Source organism: Exophiala mesophila (genome assembly GCF_000836275.1).
Source record: "Exophiala mesophila strain CBS 40295 unplaced genomic scaffold supercont1.3, whole genome shotgun sequence".
Classification (NCBI taxonomy): Eukaryota; Fungi; Ascomycota; class Eurotiomycetes; order Chaetothyriales; family Herpotrichiellaceae; genus Exophiala; species Exophiala mesophila.
This window is the reverse complement of record NW_015622506.1, coordinates 2,840,819-2,856,489: the sequence shown is the minus strand read 5'-3', so window position 1 is coordinate 2,856,489 and position 15,671 is coordinate 2,840,819. Positions and strand designations below refer to the sequence as shown.

General features: G+C 50.3%; 3 protein-coding genes across 3 annotated transcripts; 1 reads left to right on the top strand and 2 right to left on the bottom strand.

Annotated features, from left to right (window-relative positions):
- Positions 1-154: 154 nt before the first annotated feature.
- Positions 155-1,170, bottom strand: PV10_04609 (uncharacterized protein; the record flags this gene model as incomplete). The annotated part of the gene is made up of 2 exons (XM_016369182.1): positions 155-330; positions 366-1,170. 2 exons carry the CDS (start codon positions 1,168-1,170, stop codon positions 155-157), a joined length of 981 nt encoding a protein of 326 aa, XP_016224970.1.
- Positions 1,171-2,519: 1,349 nt separating this feature from the next.
- PV10_04608 (uncharacterized protein) lies at positions 2,520-4,198 on the bottom strand. The gene is made up of 2 exons (XM_016369181.1): positions 3,671-4,198; positions 2,520-3,580 (listed from the first exon to the last, which is right to left on the bottom strand). Exons 1-2 carry the CDS (start codon positions 4,109-4,111, stop codon positions 2,654-2,656), a joined length of 1,368 nt encoding a protein of 455 aa, XP_016224969.1. The 5' UTR covers positions 4,112-4,198; the 3' UTR covers positions 2,520-2,653.
- A 9,918-nt stretch (positions 4,199-14,116) lies between these two features.
- Positions 14,117-15,531, top strand: PV10_04607 (uncharacterized protein). Its single transcript, XM_016369180.1, has 2 exons — positions 14,117-14,442; positions 14,510-15,531. Exons 1-2 carry the CDS (start codon positions 14,311-14,313, stop codon positions 15,131-15,133), a joined length of 756 nt encoding a protein of 251 aa, XP_016224968.1. The 5' UTR covers positions 14,117-14,310; the 3' UTR covers positions 15,134-15,531.
- The last annotated feature ends 140 nt before the right edge of the window (positions 15,532-15,671 follow it).

Genomic DNA, 15,671 nt, shown 5'->3' with positions numbered 1-15,671 from the left:
CTCGCTTGAGGTGGTGGTGGGCTCCAGATCCGGCAGTGTAGTCGAAAGCGACTCGCTTGAGGTGGTGGTGGGGTCCAGATCTGGTGGTGTAGTAGAAAGCGACTCGCTTGAGGTCGATGTGGGCTCCAAATCCGGCAGTGTAGTAGAAAGCGACTCACTTGAGGTGGTGGTGGGCTCCAGATCCGGCAGTGTAGTAGAAAGCGACTCGCTTGAGGTGGAAGTGGGGTCCAGATCTGGTAGTGTAGTAGAAAGCGACTCGCTTGAGGTCGATGTGGGCTCCAAATCCGGCAGTGTTGTTGAGATTGACTCGCTCAGAGTAGTCGACGTGGGCTCAGCTACAGGAGACGTGGTAATTGTCACGATACTTGTAGTTGTGCTTGGGTCGACAACTTCGCTCGTCACCGAAGGGACACTTGTAGTACTGCCGTCGGTGGTGCTACTGCTTGCTCCTGAATCATCGATGACGAAGCCTGGGCCGGGATCTGGGGTGATCGAATCGGTGCCATACGATACATCGTCTCCAGGATCTGGGAATACGACTTCTCGTTGTTCAATGGTGGTACATCCGTTGCCCACATTGCACACAAACATGTCGGGTAGTTGGGTGAGAGGAGAATATTGTCGCTTCCAGCTCATGTCGCGCTTGTATCTCTGGCTCGGGTTGTTGATGACCTTGACGCGAGCGCAATTTTGATACATCTCCCTGTTACCAACGATGTTGAACCAGGACCAGGAGAATAGAACCGTTTCCGAGGAGGGAGCATTACTGGGGATGGTGAAGCTATATGAGTTAGACAGAGGACAGCCTCCGATAATGGACTTGATGACTTTGAAACTGTGTCCGTTGTCGTACGAGAGAGATAGCTGACAAGATCCCCCCATGTGAGATGCGGTTCCTGCCACGGACATCTGATATGTGCCACCTGCGACATATGTCGCTTTGATGCCATAAGAATCATCGTCCAGCTGGTAGTGTTTGCACGCAAAGTTGGAGCCATCGCTAAACAAAGGGGAGGTCATATCATAATCTTTCTCGTACCATGGAAGATCAGGATCAAGAGGACTTCGAATAGGGTAAGGCGAGCTCATCTGCATATGGGCTTGAGTGCAGATGGGAAGCCATGTCAATAGTGATGTGAATAACAGAGCTGGGGTTAAAATATCAAACATATCGGGGAATTAGTCAAGTGAAGGGGAGAGGCGTAACAGTATGGGAGTTTGAGAAAGGGTTCAGAGGTAGGTTTAGGATGCTGCTGGAAAATTGGATAGAGCAGTTCTTTGCTCTCGGCGCAGAGGGTGAAGCTTTTTGGGAGAGAGGAGACGGGGGGGAATGAAGATGATGAATAGATGGCCAGGATAAACCTGTAGACAATAGTTGTAAAGTAGATTGCTCGAACAGAGGCTCGAGATACTCTGAAAGGTGCAAGTAGATGAATTGAGCCCATCTCGTTCCTGAGCGCAGAATTCTCATTTTTGAATGCTCTTCGCTCAACAGTGGTACGTCAACAGCCACGCAGAGTAACGCTCCTTTCGAAAACTTGGTAGTGGTGGGTGTTCTCGACGCTCGTCCACTTGTTGGTATGGATACAAAGTTCAAAGTGGCTTTTGAGAGCTGGAGAGGATCTGATATTGGCACGTGCGCCAAGTGGAACGCAACGGTGTCTCCAGTCGGGGAATTTCTGTCTCAAGCTTGGACAGACCAATGACTTGCTTCAGCCTCCACAAGGCACTTCCGTCCGAGCTTCCAGAGCCTGGAAACTCCCCGTAAGGTTGTTTGCCCGGGTGATGAATGCGCTAATATTTGGTCCAGAGAAGCTTGGTTTCTCTCCACATCTGCATCATGAAGCCTTGGGTGAGACCAAGAATTGATCATCGTGGCCAGGTCGTTGATGCGAGGCTGTATTCCATGATCTGATATCCTTTAGGCAGACAGGCTCCCAGAGCAATCACAAGCTGTAGGCTCAGTGAGATGCACGCCGCTGCTTTGCTGTTGGGAAACCTGAGAACCTTTGTAGACTAGGCCACAGATGTCAGGCTGTTTCACAACGGTACATAAACCCACGGCAAATCTCTTGTGAGCCAGTCTTTTCTTTTCCAGGGCCATTCATTCATTATTATAGATTCGTCAACCTTTGTTCGAGCTGAAGGCCCACTTGTACTGCCCGTCCAGTCACTTCGTGGCACCGTCATCATCGATTACTCAAAACCTCTGCCAGCGTACATGTTCATCCAACGCGCCCAGGCCAAATATAATGGAACCTGTGTCAGTAGCTCACAAAGGGTATGATCATCGTGGCAGCCGAAAAGTCGGGGCTCTGTCGGCGGCATCTAGTGCGCTGGATACACTCATGTTGTGCGAAAGTCGTCAAGCTGCGTTTGACGAGAGACAGGGAACCTGTCTAAACACCCCACCCTGCCACAAGACAATATAGCATGTAGAGTTGATAATTATCAATGACTTGTAGGGACGCGTGAGCGTTTCAAGGATCCAGTAGCCATGTAAGTGCACGGTTCACGGATTGATATATATGGATATATATACATCATATGCGTTGGTCAGGCGACCATGTGCTCAGCCGCTGAGTAAGGCGGATCCATCCCGCGGCTTTGAACATATTATGGCTCTAAGCATTCATCATTTCCACCTGACACGTCAACGCAAATTGGGATCTTCTGGATGTAGAAGACATATACTCCAGTTTGGCATGCACTGTCGAACGCTGCGAGTTGACTTGTCCCATGCTGCCCATTTTGCACGCATCTCTTTGCGTTCGACATGGTTGACAGAATGGTCGGTCCAGGCAGAATTTCGGCCAGCAGTCAACAGGGGTCCCAACCAGCGATAAATGACAATGATGAGCCAAACCTGTCGCCTGCCCGAGGCATCGGGAGACAGACTTTCTTTTGCCTGAAACATAAACTGTGTTTTGCAACCCCGTGTGTAGCATGTACCTTTGCATTTCGGAGCGTTTCTGACTTCGACAAACTCTCTTTTGTTCTCATTAATACAGGGTGGCCCTTTGACTCCTGGGGGTAAGCGCTGAGTGTTGATACATGCTCGGCAAAACTTGCTTAGTATATAAGGGTCGCCGAGTTTGAGATGTGGACAAAGTCTGAAATCGATCGACTGAAGGGCTGCCGATACCGACTTTACCTGGAAGATTTCCTTGTACATGCCACTGCCCCCGGTTGTCCGAACATTGTACAAAGGAGAGGGGGCTTGCAAAATACCAATTTTGGAAATCAAAAGCGACTCGGCCTTGGGATGCTCCAAATCCGTTGACGATGTACCCTTTTCTGGCCTGTCGGCTACCGACCGATTTCGGATCGAGTTCCTGCAACGTGAGCATGGCTCCAAAGTTTCCACACGAAATGGTGCCTCTACTCCGGCCTTGATTGCGTTGATGCTCTTCTGAAAGCCTAGATATCGGTGTGCACATAGCCAGACTTGTCGACAATCTCTTAAATCTGGCGCTTGCCTGATCTCTGCAGATGGAAAGGTAGAGCGAATATGGAGCTCGCGGCAACTACCACAGACGAGCTTGTCCAACTCTTGTGGATCTTGATCGCGTTCAGTCATCTGTATAGATCTGATTAGAAAGGACACTCAAAAAAGGGTCAACGCTGGTATGGCAGGAGTCGTGCTTGGGGTGGGACAAGAAAGACTGACGCAAAGAAACTCAAAAAGGTCCTGCCCCGTCAAAAGGAATGACTGAGTGCTGTATAGATGCAGAAATCTCGAGCAGGTCTGCCGCAACGCGACTTCGGCGCTAAGGCAGAGATATGGGAGCAAGGCCATGAGCATCTCAGTCGGAAGGGACAGAATTCCAGACTCGACATTGTTTAACACCGTCCTCTCCGAATAACCGGTTTTAACTGATGGTGTTGCCAGCGGCGGGGTATTAGGGTTCAAGTTGGTGTCCTCAGCAAATGCGAGTTTTGTCACCAGCTGTTCATCAGATGGTGATAAGGTCAGAGGATTGCGCGGCCATGATGGGGGAATCGTGGCGAGAACAACATCATCGTCGCCGTTGTCATCTCCACCCTCCAAAGGATGATTGGCACTCTTGGAACGTTGGAGCTTTCTCCGCATCCGCTCGAGAATAGGCATTGTGAGTCGCGGCAACAAGCCAAGCAAGTCTTGAACGTAGGAAGAGTTTGGCTTAATAATAATTAAAGATGGTGGAGTGTAGAGTTGAGTCACCGAGACAGACCATTCTCCATCGAGCTTCTAAGAACACATTCGTCATTTCCAGAGAGGGACAAGAGACATTGACACCGGGTAGAATAGAGGGGCAATTCACAAATTGCCGTCAGAGGTGAATGGGAATATGATGTTGATATTCTTAGGTTGTGGTGTGTCTGGGACGAGTGGGGTCGGCGTCATCATTGACAGGAAGATATGGGAGAGCATTCCTCCCGAATTCCGGCCTTTGCCAGGCCGATTGAACGTCGTGCTTACCAGAGCCAAAGCATGGGAACCAGGTAGGCGGATTCTAGACGAGTTACAAGCGTCAACTCCATCGAGATCTGGGAAGCCCAAGATTTGATTCTGTCCACGGCCAACACGCTATGAGGAGTTGGTACTTGGGCTCCTATGGTGCCTATGGTGCCTAGATAGATAGGCCGAGGCGGGCCCGCCTCGGCCCTTCGGGCATGAGAATAGGCGTGGGGATACCTAAAACTCTAGGCCCTCGGGCCCTATGGCTGTTAGACTACGTCTAGAAGTGATGACTAAGCTAGTATCTCATTAGAATTGTGAGCGCCTTGGTAGTCACGTGCTGTGTGTGCGAAGAGTCACTCCCGATGCACACGTACAGCACCTGACCTTGATCTGTCAATGTATGGCGTAACACATCCAGGCACACAGGGTCCAGGTCAGCCAGTGATGTGAGAGTGCAGGGTCCGGAGCTCGACTCGCGGGCGACATCTGAGGTGAGAGAGACCACGATCGGTTACACCTTATATCAATCCAATCGCGTCTTTAAAGCTGACGGATCGATAGAGTTTTGGCAGGGGCCGTGAAACAGGTCTCCTGGTGCATGGCAAAGCTAACTTGTGGAATGCTGGTGGTATGTATCTACAGTACAGCTTTAACCTTTCCTGGAAACAATCAAGCTTTGAACTCAACATCGTGGCCCCCGCGTCGTCCTGGTGGCCGTGGTAGAGGAAGATGGGGAGGAGGCTGTCAAACCCCGACGAGTTCAAGGTCGCCAGTGCGAAGGACCAGACACTGGTATTGCCGAAATGACGGAAAGAGTTCTTCCATGCATCTCTCAAGTGCCAAACAGCTGCCATTGCCGCCCGAGAGCTTGTCGGGCCAGAAGACTTTCCTTCAGAAGCTGATAACAACATGTCATCGTGGTTTTCCGGTCCATCGAAGGTGGTCTGACTCCTCGATTGATCCTTGACTCGTCCCTGTTCTTTGTTACTCATGTCCTGCATTGGATATTCGTCTGCTTCATCATCCTCGTCAGTGGGAGGTTCGTGTAGTGGCTGGTACTTTGTTCGACTCGTACCAAACAAGTTATCCTTAACTCAATGTCAATATCTCGTGATGCAATAAGTTTCGAATGGCAAGGTAAACTCACAGACAACAACGTCCAAGCAAGGTATGTCCCAACCAGAAAAAAAGTTCCGATATAAAGGTTTGGTAACATAAACGGATACGTGTGAAAGATACTGCCTTCAGCGAGCTGTTTGGATGCATGACTCAAGAAGCCCGCAAAAACAGGTCCAAGAATGAAACCAGCTCCAGCGGCTGCTGGCAACAGTTGAGGCACGACCTCAGACACAAAGGTCCTCAACACCCCAACATTGCCAGCGGAAATTCTGGCTAGGCTGGTACAGAGAAAGGTTTGCCACAGCCTCTGGCTAAATCCAAAGCCGAGAGTCGAAGAGAAACCCGGGACGAGACCAGATGAAACGTAACATGGTGTACAGATATATTCATGTGGTAACATACCAACATATCGACAGATTTGTCGAACCTGGTCACGTGACTCAGTCACGCCTTTCGCATACACCGGCCATCCTTCTTCCCTCGTTCGGTTGACATCGATTGATTGCAGTCGGTGCAAAAGGCTGCGTCTCGGGCCGTAGGTGTGGTTAGATTCGTAGCAGGCGAGTCAAATAACCCATCGAAAAGTGGTATCATCTCTTCTAACTTTGCGGGTGACGACAAGTCATGCCTAATCAAATGGCTTCAAGGTAAGCGGGAAGACATTCGAAAGTCGAATTCGACTGAGTTTAGTTTTTTGCTATATAATATAGAAGAACTACTTAAATGAGGTATAGACTATCGAGTCTATCTAATCTATCAGCCTCATACGGTCTTCCCGACAACTCCACGGCTCGCTGCCTTGATGTTCGTATCTATCGCTTCGCTTTTAATTGCCAGACCTCTTCCATAAAGAGACGAGCTAATTTTGAGCATTCCTGGTCTCCGGGCGGAACTACTTATACTGTGAGTAAGCCTGCAGCTCCGCGAGATCGATTTGCAAACCAGATCAGATTCGGATATCCGCCCCACGACATTGAGCCTTGCCTCAAGTGTCCAAAATCGCGTTCCACGATCATGGCTCCTAGGCCAAAGTTAATACCCTCAGGGAGCTCAGGAGTCCCTGTCATGGCTTGGAGCATTCCTGAAGACGAACAGAGTCCATTATAGGCCGCCGAACCTTGTCCGAATTGACTCGTGAACATTAGCTCCATCGTTTCCTTCTTCAACAGCATTCATGGGGTTAGACTCGCATGATGCATTAGCTGTCATATATGAATTGTGAGGACCAGAAAAAACCCTGGCGGGTCCATGGTCTGACGGTGCATGTCTGATGTCACATCTGCATTGCCTTTCTTTCTATCTCGTCAAAACTGGAGCCTCAGGCCTCAACACTGTTCATGGGGTGTACAACGGCCAAAGTTAGGTATGAAAAAAAGGTAAATGCGGCGCCAAATGTTCACTTCGTTTTGGGACGGGGAATATGTGCCGAGTCACTAATTTAGGCTTCTGTATCGCACCCACGGCGCGAAGTGCCTCAAAATAGACCATATCATGCCATAACATTTCTGTTGCCGTTGCTTACTTTGGCTTTAGGTCTGTCAAGTGAGACGAATCGTTGTTTAGAAATACCAGCACTACATGGGGACTCCATTCAACAGAACCTGCAGCGCCAGCGGATGTCGGATCTGTTCAGCTCCTGCGATCAACTCGTCGACATCCCAGTTGACCCACACGAACTTTCCCTTGAGAAATTCGGCTTCAGGACTCGCAAGCCAGACATGGAAGTGGGCCGGCAGATTGACTAGAGAATCAGCAGGTTAGTACGTGTACGTTGATCAAGGTCGAGCACCGCAATGTACGAATCACGCGTGGCGGCGTACTTACTATCATCCTGGCCACGAAACTCTGTATGGGCGTTGATCTCGGTGTCGATGACTCCTGGCTGGGTTGAGACAACATGCAACGCTGGGTTCTCTGCTTGCAGAAACTGAAACAGCTTGGTGTTGGCCGCGTGAGTCGCCGCATAAGCCCAGACCCCTGGCAGAAAAGGACTGATATGGCCAATCCCCGAGCTGACCTCGATGACCTTGGCTTGGGGACTGAGGTGAGGCAAAACGCTCTGCACAGCGTTGAATGTGCCCAACATGTTGGACTCGAGCGTCCTCCGGTACTCATCCTCCTTATACCCAGCGACAGGCCCCAGGTCTGGCAGAATGCCGGCGTTGTTGATGTAGATGTCAACAGTTCCACCAGCTTGCTGAGCTGCCGTCCCAAAGGCCTTTTCCACCGCTGCTCGATCCCTCAGATCTACCGAGACGGGAATGGTAGTCACGGCACTATTGACCTTTTTTATTTCTTGAGCCGCTGACTCTAGCTTGTTCACTCGTCGCCCAAAGATGGCAATGGCCATGGCTCCTGCTTCCGCAAAGGCAAGAGCCGTGGATTTCCCAATCCCGCTGCCGCCACCCGTGATGAAGACAACTTTGCCATGGGCACTTAGTTCTGGTCGCGACGGAGAAATTTTCGGATACGGTTTGGTGTGCCACGTTTCTGTGAGGGATTTGAACATTCCATTGCCTGGGTGGCCTTCTGTCTCAAACTGCTTGATTGTCATGTCTACAAGTGTCGTTTGGTTGAAGAAACCCTCGAGAGATGATTTGTATTGGCAGGATTTTGGTGGTTGGCTCTGATGGCGGGCGTTGAATGGATGTCTGAGAGTGAGTGTATCGAAGAGTGTTATTCTTCGTTGGAACGAGCTTCTAACTGATATTTATAAGGATGTGATTTGAAATGATACTGTCCTCGGAAGACGTTGCGTCAGTAGTCCGACATGACGGATGGTGCAAGATGAGACAGGACGTGGCGGGGCAGGGAGGAGTAAGGTAGAGATGGCCCAGTTCTGGCTGTCTGCCATGATATGATCTCTGCTTTTGTTATGGAGAAATTTTGTCTCCTATAACCGTCAGTGATGCGCGCGAACGCCGCATGCGGCGTATTGGCAAAGCCCGCTCGAAGTTCCGCGGAACCTCTCCCCGCTGATGACTATAGCACACTGTACCAATGGCATGAATGTTAGTAATATTGGTAAAGAACGGAACTCGGTATCTGGAGACAATGGAGGAGGTTTAGTTTTGTCTCCATCGAGTCAGGACAACACGCTATCTACAAGTTCTCCACTCTAGTCGAGGAGAATGGGTTGTCTTCGTTTTTCTACAAGATATGCCTACCTACCATGGTCTCTTCGGCCATCATGAATCTCTCGTCGATTTCTCAACCTGAAATCCCCGTTGTGGCTAAATTGTGTCTGTCACGGGCGTCACCAGCTCGACCAAGGTGACGCGAAACTTGGCGGAGGGGCGAGGGGGTGGTTAGTTGTAAATGGATCTACACAGAGACAACATGGGCACATCCAGCGAGCAAATCAGGGTACCAGTTTTGCACAAGGTAGTAATAGAATTTACTTACTTGCGCAATTACTGGCTGAATGAGCTGATTCTGTTGTATTCATGTAACCTGCATTTTGCTTTTGTGATGTGCGTCTTGGAATTATCTCGAAGTGCCTTCCACAAATGCCATGTCAGAATGCCATGGCTCTTTCCTGCTTTACCTGCAAATTGCACATAGAGCATCTAGTGCCCACCGGATGATCGAAGTAGAGATAACATTAGAGACCACGCATGCAACTCCTCCATTTTTCAAGTTCGCCTCTCGTGATTTCTTAAGATTCCCATTAAAGTCCCAACACATAACACATTATGTTCCTCCTCCCCTTAAATTCACAGTAGCAGGAAGAAACTCTGTTCTGCCAGACCAGACGAGTTTGAAGAACTCGTGTCAAAGTCATCTAGTTTCTGGATTTTCCCTCATCACTCATTGGAATGTCAACCGTCAGGCGCTCGATCGACGCGTCCCGTCGCGTGCACAGAGACTGTTCTTGGCATCACAAAAAGTCCATGACGTATTATGAGAAGCATATCCAGCATACACAGTAGGTCATCGACAGAAAGTTTTATGGTGACAGGATCTGTGAAATTTCCAAGTATAATGGATCTTTGTTTTCGATTTGCTTGTCAGAAGTTATCATGCTACTAGCTGCAGAAACAATTTGAATCCCTCGAATGATCAGTCTTTCTTTTTTGCAATCCGTCGACAGAGCATTGTCTAAAACTGCCTTGAATGCTCGATCCCTTACCCTTCCACCCAATCTTGATCTCTGCAAGGTACATGAGATACAGTCGAGGCTACGCCGCAACCTCACCCGATATTATTCCTTCCAGATGGCCAAGCGCAAAAGGCCTGAGGTCAATGCCGCTGCAGGTGCCGCACAGGTACTGCAGGGAGTGTCATCCAGCCTCGCCTCATTGAACGCTGCCATATCTCCTTCCACGACATCTCGACGTACCAGCTCTCGACGAGCTTCTCACCTAATTCCAACCAATGTCGACACCAATCCCAACACAAATGAAAAGATCGAGGACGGAAGAAGTGCTCTTCGAGCCTCGCCGGACGCTGAGCAACTCGAACTGCAAAGGCCTCGTGGAGGGAAGCGAGGTAGAAAGTCCAATCCTGTTGACCCCGTGAAGGGACGAGTGAAGGAGGACGAGAATGTTCCCGTGGAAGATGTGAAGATGAAACCACGAAAGAGCCTGTCGCCAAAGCCACAACTCCCCAACAATGACGGGCTTGACAGAGAAGACCCGGAGGCAGGTGATGGCGGCGACGGTGAGGAGGCGAATCCTGAAGAGCTCAAAGAAGCCTTGTCACGGCCTCCCCCCGTCAACAGTGCATATTTGCCTCTCCCTTGGAAAGGCCGCTTAGGCTATGCCTGCCTGAACACCTACCTTCGCACTGCTAACCCTCCAGTCTTTTCCTCACGTACCTGCCGGATCGCTTCTATCCTAGAGCATCGTCATCCTTTAACAGATCCCTCTCTGCCAGAGCATGCAACCAAGAATCGCCCTGACAAAACTCAGCCGGCAGATGTGGCACGTGGGCAAGCATACGTCGAAGCCCTCGGCGTGGCCAATGCCCGTGACATTGTCAAGATGCTGCGTTGGAACGATAGATATGGCATCAAGTTTCTCCGGTTGTCTTCCGAGATGTTCCCCTTTGCCTCTCATGATGTTTACGGGTACAAACTTGCACCATTTGCCTCTGAAGTATTGAAAGAGGCCGGACGAGTCGCCGGTGAATTAGGCCATCGTCTAACCACCCACCCCGGACAGTTTACACAGCTGGGCTCTCCACGCAAGGAGGTGATTACGGCATCCATCCGCGACCTGGAGTATCATTGCGAGTTGCTGGACCTTCTCAAGCTCCCGGAGCAGCAAGATCGTGACGCCGTGATGATATTGCATATGGGCGGCGTGTTTGGTGACAAGAGTGCCACCATTGCGAGGTTCAAGGAAAACTATCTCGCTTTACCTCAAGGTGTCAAGAACCGACTCGTTCTCGAAAACGACGACGTATGCTACAGTGTGCACGATCTGCTACCCGTCTGTGAGGACTTGAACATTCCTCTCGTCCTGGACTTTCACCATCACAACATTATATTTGACCAAGACAACATACGCGAGGGCACTCTTGACATCATGGAGCTTTTCCCCCGAATCAAGGCGACCTGGGACCGGAAAAGAATCACACAAAAAATGCATTACTCCGAGCCAACGCCATCCGCAATCACCGGTCGTCAGCGCAGGAAACACAATCCTCGGGTTGCCACTCTCCCGCCATGTGCACCGGACATGGATCTCATGATCGAGGCCAAAGACAAGGAACAAGCTGTCTTCGAGCTCATGCGGACTTTTAAGCTCCCTGGGTTCAATACCTTCAGTGACATCCTACCCCATATTCGCAACGACGAGAACAAACCCTGGAAACCACCGGCGAAAACCAAGAAGGCTGCGTCCAAGAAGAAAAACAAGAGTACAGATGCTGAGGACGAAATCAAAGTCGAAGAGGACGAACCCCAACCACCACCAATTATCCCAGACGACGAAGTCGCGATGGGAGGTCCAGAGGGCCGGGTATATTGGCCACCAGGCATGGAAGAATGGCTTCGCCCCAAGAAACGAGAAGTCAAGCCACGCGATCCGATGAAAGCCAAAAGCACGGCTGAGCGTGCGGCGGCAAAGCGAGCAGAAAAGGCCGAATGGCAAGCAAGACAAGAAGCCGCAAACAACGAGACCGACGTCTCCCTCGGAGCGTCATCACAGGCGAGTCCTGCACAAATCCAGAATAAATCAGCACTTGATATGGCGGCGACCAAATCAGTATATCAAGTGGCCAAGGACGGAGGACCCAAACGCAAGCCCGCACGGGCTCCCAAGTCAAAGGGAAGAAAGAGTGCTGTCTTGACTCCAAGCGCCAGCAGCGACGCAGAGATGGGAGAAGAAGAAGACCAGGATGACGAAGATGAAGATCTGTCTATGCCTGATCTTACTGACGCTGAACCGATGGAAAAGCCTACGACAAAGAGACCAGGGAAACGACCACTCGCGTCACGTGCTTCAAGTGGTCGCCTCGCTAAGAAACAGATGGTCAACTATGCTGATGCGGATGATGACGACGAGTAGTGATATTTATTCTAGCCCAGCTCGCCTCAGTTTTCGTACTATGTCCTTTGGTAATTACCTTTACTTCCAGTATGTAGGTAGTACAGATTATACTCCCAGTACCGTGTTTTGGGTATTGGCTTTCAGGTTCATCGTTCGGAAATCGGCACGAGGCCAGTGGCTCGGCAAATGCTACTTAGCACGACAGATAGTGTGTCGCATCGCATCACATTACTCCGTACATACTAAACTAGGTGTACAGCCAGATTCTTGGTGAACTACCTACAAAAGTACCCAAGGTATCAATCATGTAGATAATATACTTTGACTAGCAAGTTCCTTCAGAGAAGGCCTTTTGAAACATGCAACTTGAGTGCCGTTGATTCGAGGTCTATATGGGGATGAAACACTTTTAACAATTCAACAAAATACTATACACAGCACTACAAAGCAAACTCAAGCCCTCCCAACCCTGATGCCTTCCTTACCCAGTCACGCCAGTCACACGGAACGTGCAAGTTGAAAGTTGAAACCGATTATTGAAAATCAGCCCCGCAGGAAACTGCAGTCCTTACAAGGTCAAGGAAGGTCCATGCACGAGAGAATGAATTATTGATGCACGCTTGGACGCCGTGTGCATGGTTTAGGGCTTGGAAAAGCGTAGGAGCCGTGGAGGCGTAAGGAGGCGTGAGACCTGAGGCTGATGAGGGGCGTTCGAGCTACCAGACCGAAGGAACGAAGGTAACATTAATATTAAGATTTCCCTATACGTGGGGATGTAGGTAAGCACGATTAACTAGGTTGTTAATCGATAGGTCCTATGGTAGGTGGATAGATACCTCAGGTACCTATCGACAATACGGAGTACAGCGCAGTTGGATACTGTATGTGTTGTAGTGCCCATACGGAGCATCATCTACTCCGTACTCCATACACATACTCCATACAGATTCGAAACATTTGGAAGCTTGGCTTGGCTGCCACGTACTCCACAGGCTAAGGCAGGTACAGGTTACGCTATGGTGGTGGCGCGTTCGAAGGAGGCGCGTTGACTAACAAGGCCGAAGCGAAACCAAACCAAACCAAACCACGAGGCAAGGCAAGGAAAGGAAAGAGCTCACACCCAAGTGCTTACCTACTTATCTACGGAGCACTTGACAAGACAGATTCAAGTATGAGAATCAAGACAATGGATTCCATATCTGTGTTGTTGTCTAGACTGTACTCCGTAGTGTTTGTTGTGTCGAGACTCCCGTGCGTCTGTCTACCTGTCCCCAAGCGCGGCCCGTTACTGTCTCTGCGCGGCTGTCAATGATCTGATTGACAGATCTTGGGGTAAAAGAGAAGATTATACAAGATACATGACCAACATACAGGTATTTCTTGTCTAGGTAATAATTGCTTGAGCGTTTGTTTTGTCTGATAAATCTCTGTCTGTCAATCGGTCAATCGGATTCCATGGGCATGGTGTGATGGGCTTGAGGTGGCACTGTGGATGGTCGGCCATTGACAAAATGTAAGATTACACTCGTACGACCACTATTTTACTACCACTGTACCTGGCAACGGACTTGTGACAAACGACTGCATTGGTAATGATATACGACAATCACCAGCGTGGACTACCTTAGCTGTTTTCATCGCATCGGTTTCTTGCAGTTAATTACTATTATTGTGGTCAGGATTCAGCTTCATCTCCAATCTCGCTGGTGCGAGTGCTTAGCGTGCCACGCGTGCGTAGTCTTCGGGTCTTGATTTCGATCCTGACGGCCAAGACGGGGCCTGAAGGAGGCTCCTCGGGCGAGGGGTGCCCCAAAGTTGCTGTTTGGAGAAGCCTCTATTGGTTCAAACCAATCACGGTGGCGCCGTCCGAGCTCCTTTCTTCCCTTGTCTGCCATGCCTGGCTCTCAAAATGGCCCCCCGAAAGACAGATTGGGCTGAAGGAGTTTGCCAAGTGCCGCCCAAACCTCCAACAAAGGGGGTTCGAGATTGTCTCTAGTGCGCCGCACTGGGCCACTTGTTCGGATCGCCCAAACGTAATTTCACACCCAGGTACGCCCAGATGGCAAGGTGAGTTTCGATGCAAAAGAGCCTTTCTATACTTTGATCATTTCTTCTCATCTTCTCGTTCGAGCTGAGACCTGTCAACTCAATCGTGTCAATACCACATTCATTTCAACAACCTTCGTCACTCTCTTTCATCATCTTTTTCCTACACTTCTTGTTGCACTTCTCCATCGACAGTATCTCGAAATGGCAATCATGAAGAACCTCATGCTCGTCGCGACACTCGCCAGTGTTGTCGTCGCCCAGTCATCCGGTGTTGTGGACGTCTTCTTCCCTGGTGCCGACGGTCAGACCTTCATCGGCTCCGTCATCACCTCGGTAAGCTCTCGCTCAACCTCTGGTTCTCTGCTGTAGGCTGATTAAACTAATTTGTGATGCTGTTCAGGATGCCTCCCAAACCACTCTGGCTGTGACCTGCCCAACAGACACGAGCGGTTCCAGTTCCGATCTCGACTGTGGCTTCGATGAGCCCATCACGGTGACTGTGGGACCCTCGACATTCCATGCCGAGGAGTCATTCGAGGGAATCACCGCCATCCTCGAGTGTAGCTTGGATGGCACTACGTCCGCAGTCTGCGCCGAGACTTACATCGGTCCTGCTTACCTGATTGACGCCGACGTGAATGATTTGACTGCGAGCGATGCGACCACCGACACTTCGCTCATTACCACATCCACCTCCACCAGCCTGACTGGCACTGACGTCGTCTTCATTCCCGTCACCTTGGTCAGTGATTTGGAGGGTCCTGCCGAGACTGGCGCTGGTGCCACTACATCGACTGCTTCGCAGACTGGCACCACCGCCAGCAGCAGTGGCTCTGGCACAACGGCCACCACCGGCACAACCGGCACAACCTCAGCAACGAGTTCTTCGACAGGATCCGCGACTGGCGCGGACGCAGCTGCCACAACCTCAAGCGGAAATGGAGCTGGTCGCGCGGATGGCAGCATGTTGACTTTGTCTGGATTTGGCGCTGGTCTTTTGGGTCTGGCTGCACTCATTTTGTAGATGTGGGGTGGAGCGACCTGTCGATCTCGAAGGAAGTACTCAAGGGACAATGGTGCTAAACCCGAAGCAGTCAGTGATGGAGGATGAAGAAACCGGATTTGGATGAAGATGATAGCGTCAAGGATGACGCGGTGGAGTTTTGGTAGATTTTCCTCGGATATGACATCCAAGTGGCAACCGAGCAATCCATGCACAATGACATCGTGGACATCAGGTGACCTGTCTACTCCTCCAAAGTCTCAAATGTGCTTGTAGATTTTGTTTCGCCGAGAAGTAGTTTTTATGTATATTCATCCGGGCAAGCTGTCTTTCGACTCGGTGGAGTTTGTTTTGTGGCCAATTTCAGACTTGGTCCACTCGAAAGATTTCTCCCGGGCACACAGAATGTGACAAGCAACACCATGGTCTCCTCCTAGAGCCTCAGGGTCCGTGTTATATACTTGAATTCAAAGCAGGGCATTAGGTGGACGCCAGATAAGAATGTGGAGGCTCAAGGCTCTGGCCGAAAGCAATGGTGGCAATGGCATGGGGCCAGGAA

Coding starts and splice junctions, on each gene's coding strand:
- PV10_04608 (XM_016369181.1), bottom strand. CDS start 4,111: ATGCCTATTCTCGAGCGGATGCGGAGAAAGCTCCAACGTTCCAAGAGT. Junction 3,581..3,670: donor ACCTTTTTGAGTTTCTTTGC/GTCAGTCTTTCT, acceptor AGATCTATACAG/ATGACTGAACGCGATCAAGA.
- PV10_04607 (XM_016369180.1), top strand. CDS start 14,311: ATGGCAATCATGAAGAACCTCATGCTCGTCGCGACACTCGCCAGTGTT. Junction 14,443..14,509: donor TCGGCTCCGTCATCACCTCG/GTAAGCTCTCGC, acceptor GATGCTGTTCAG/GATGCCTCCCAAACCACTCT.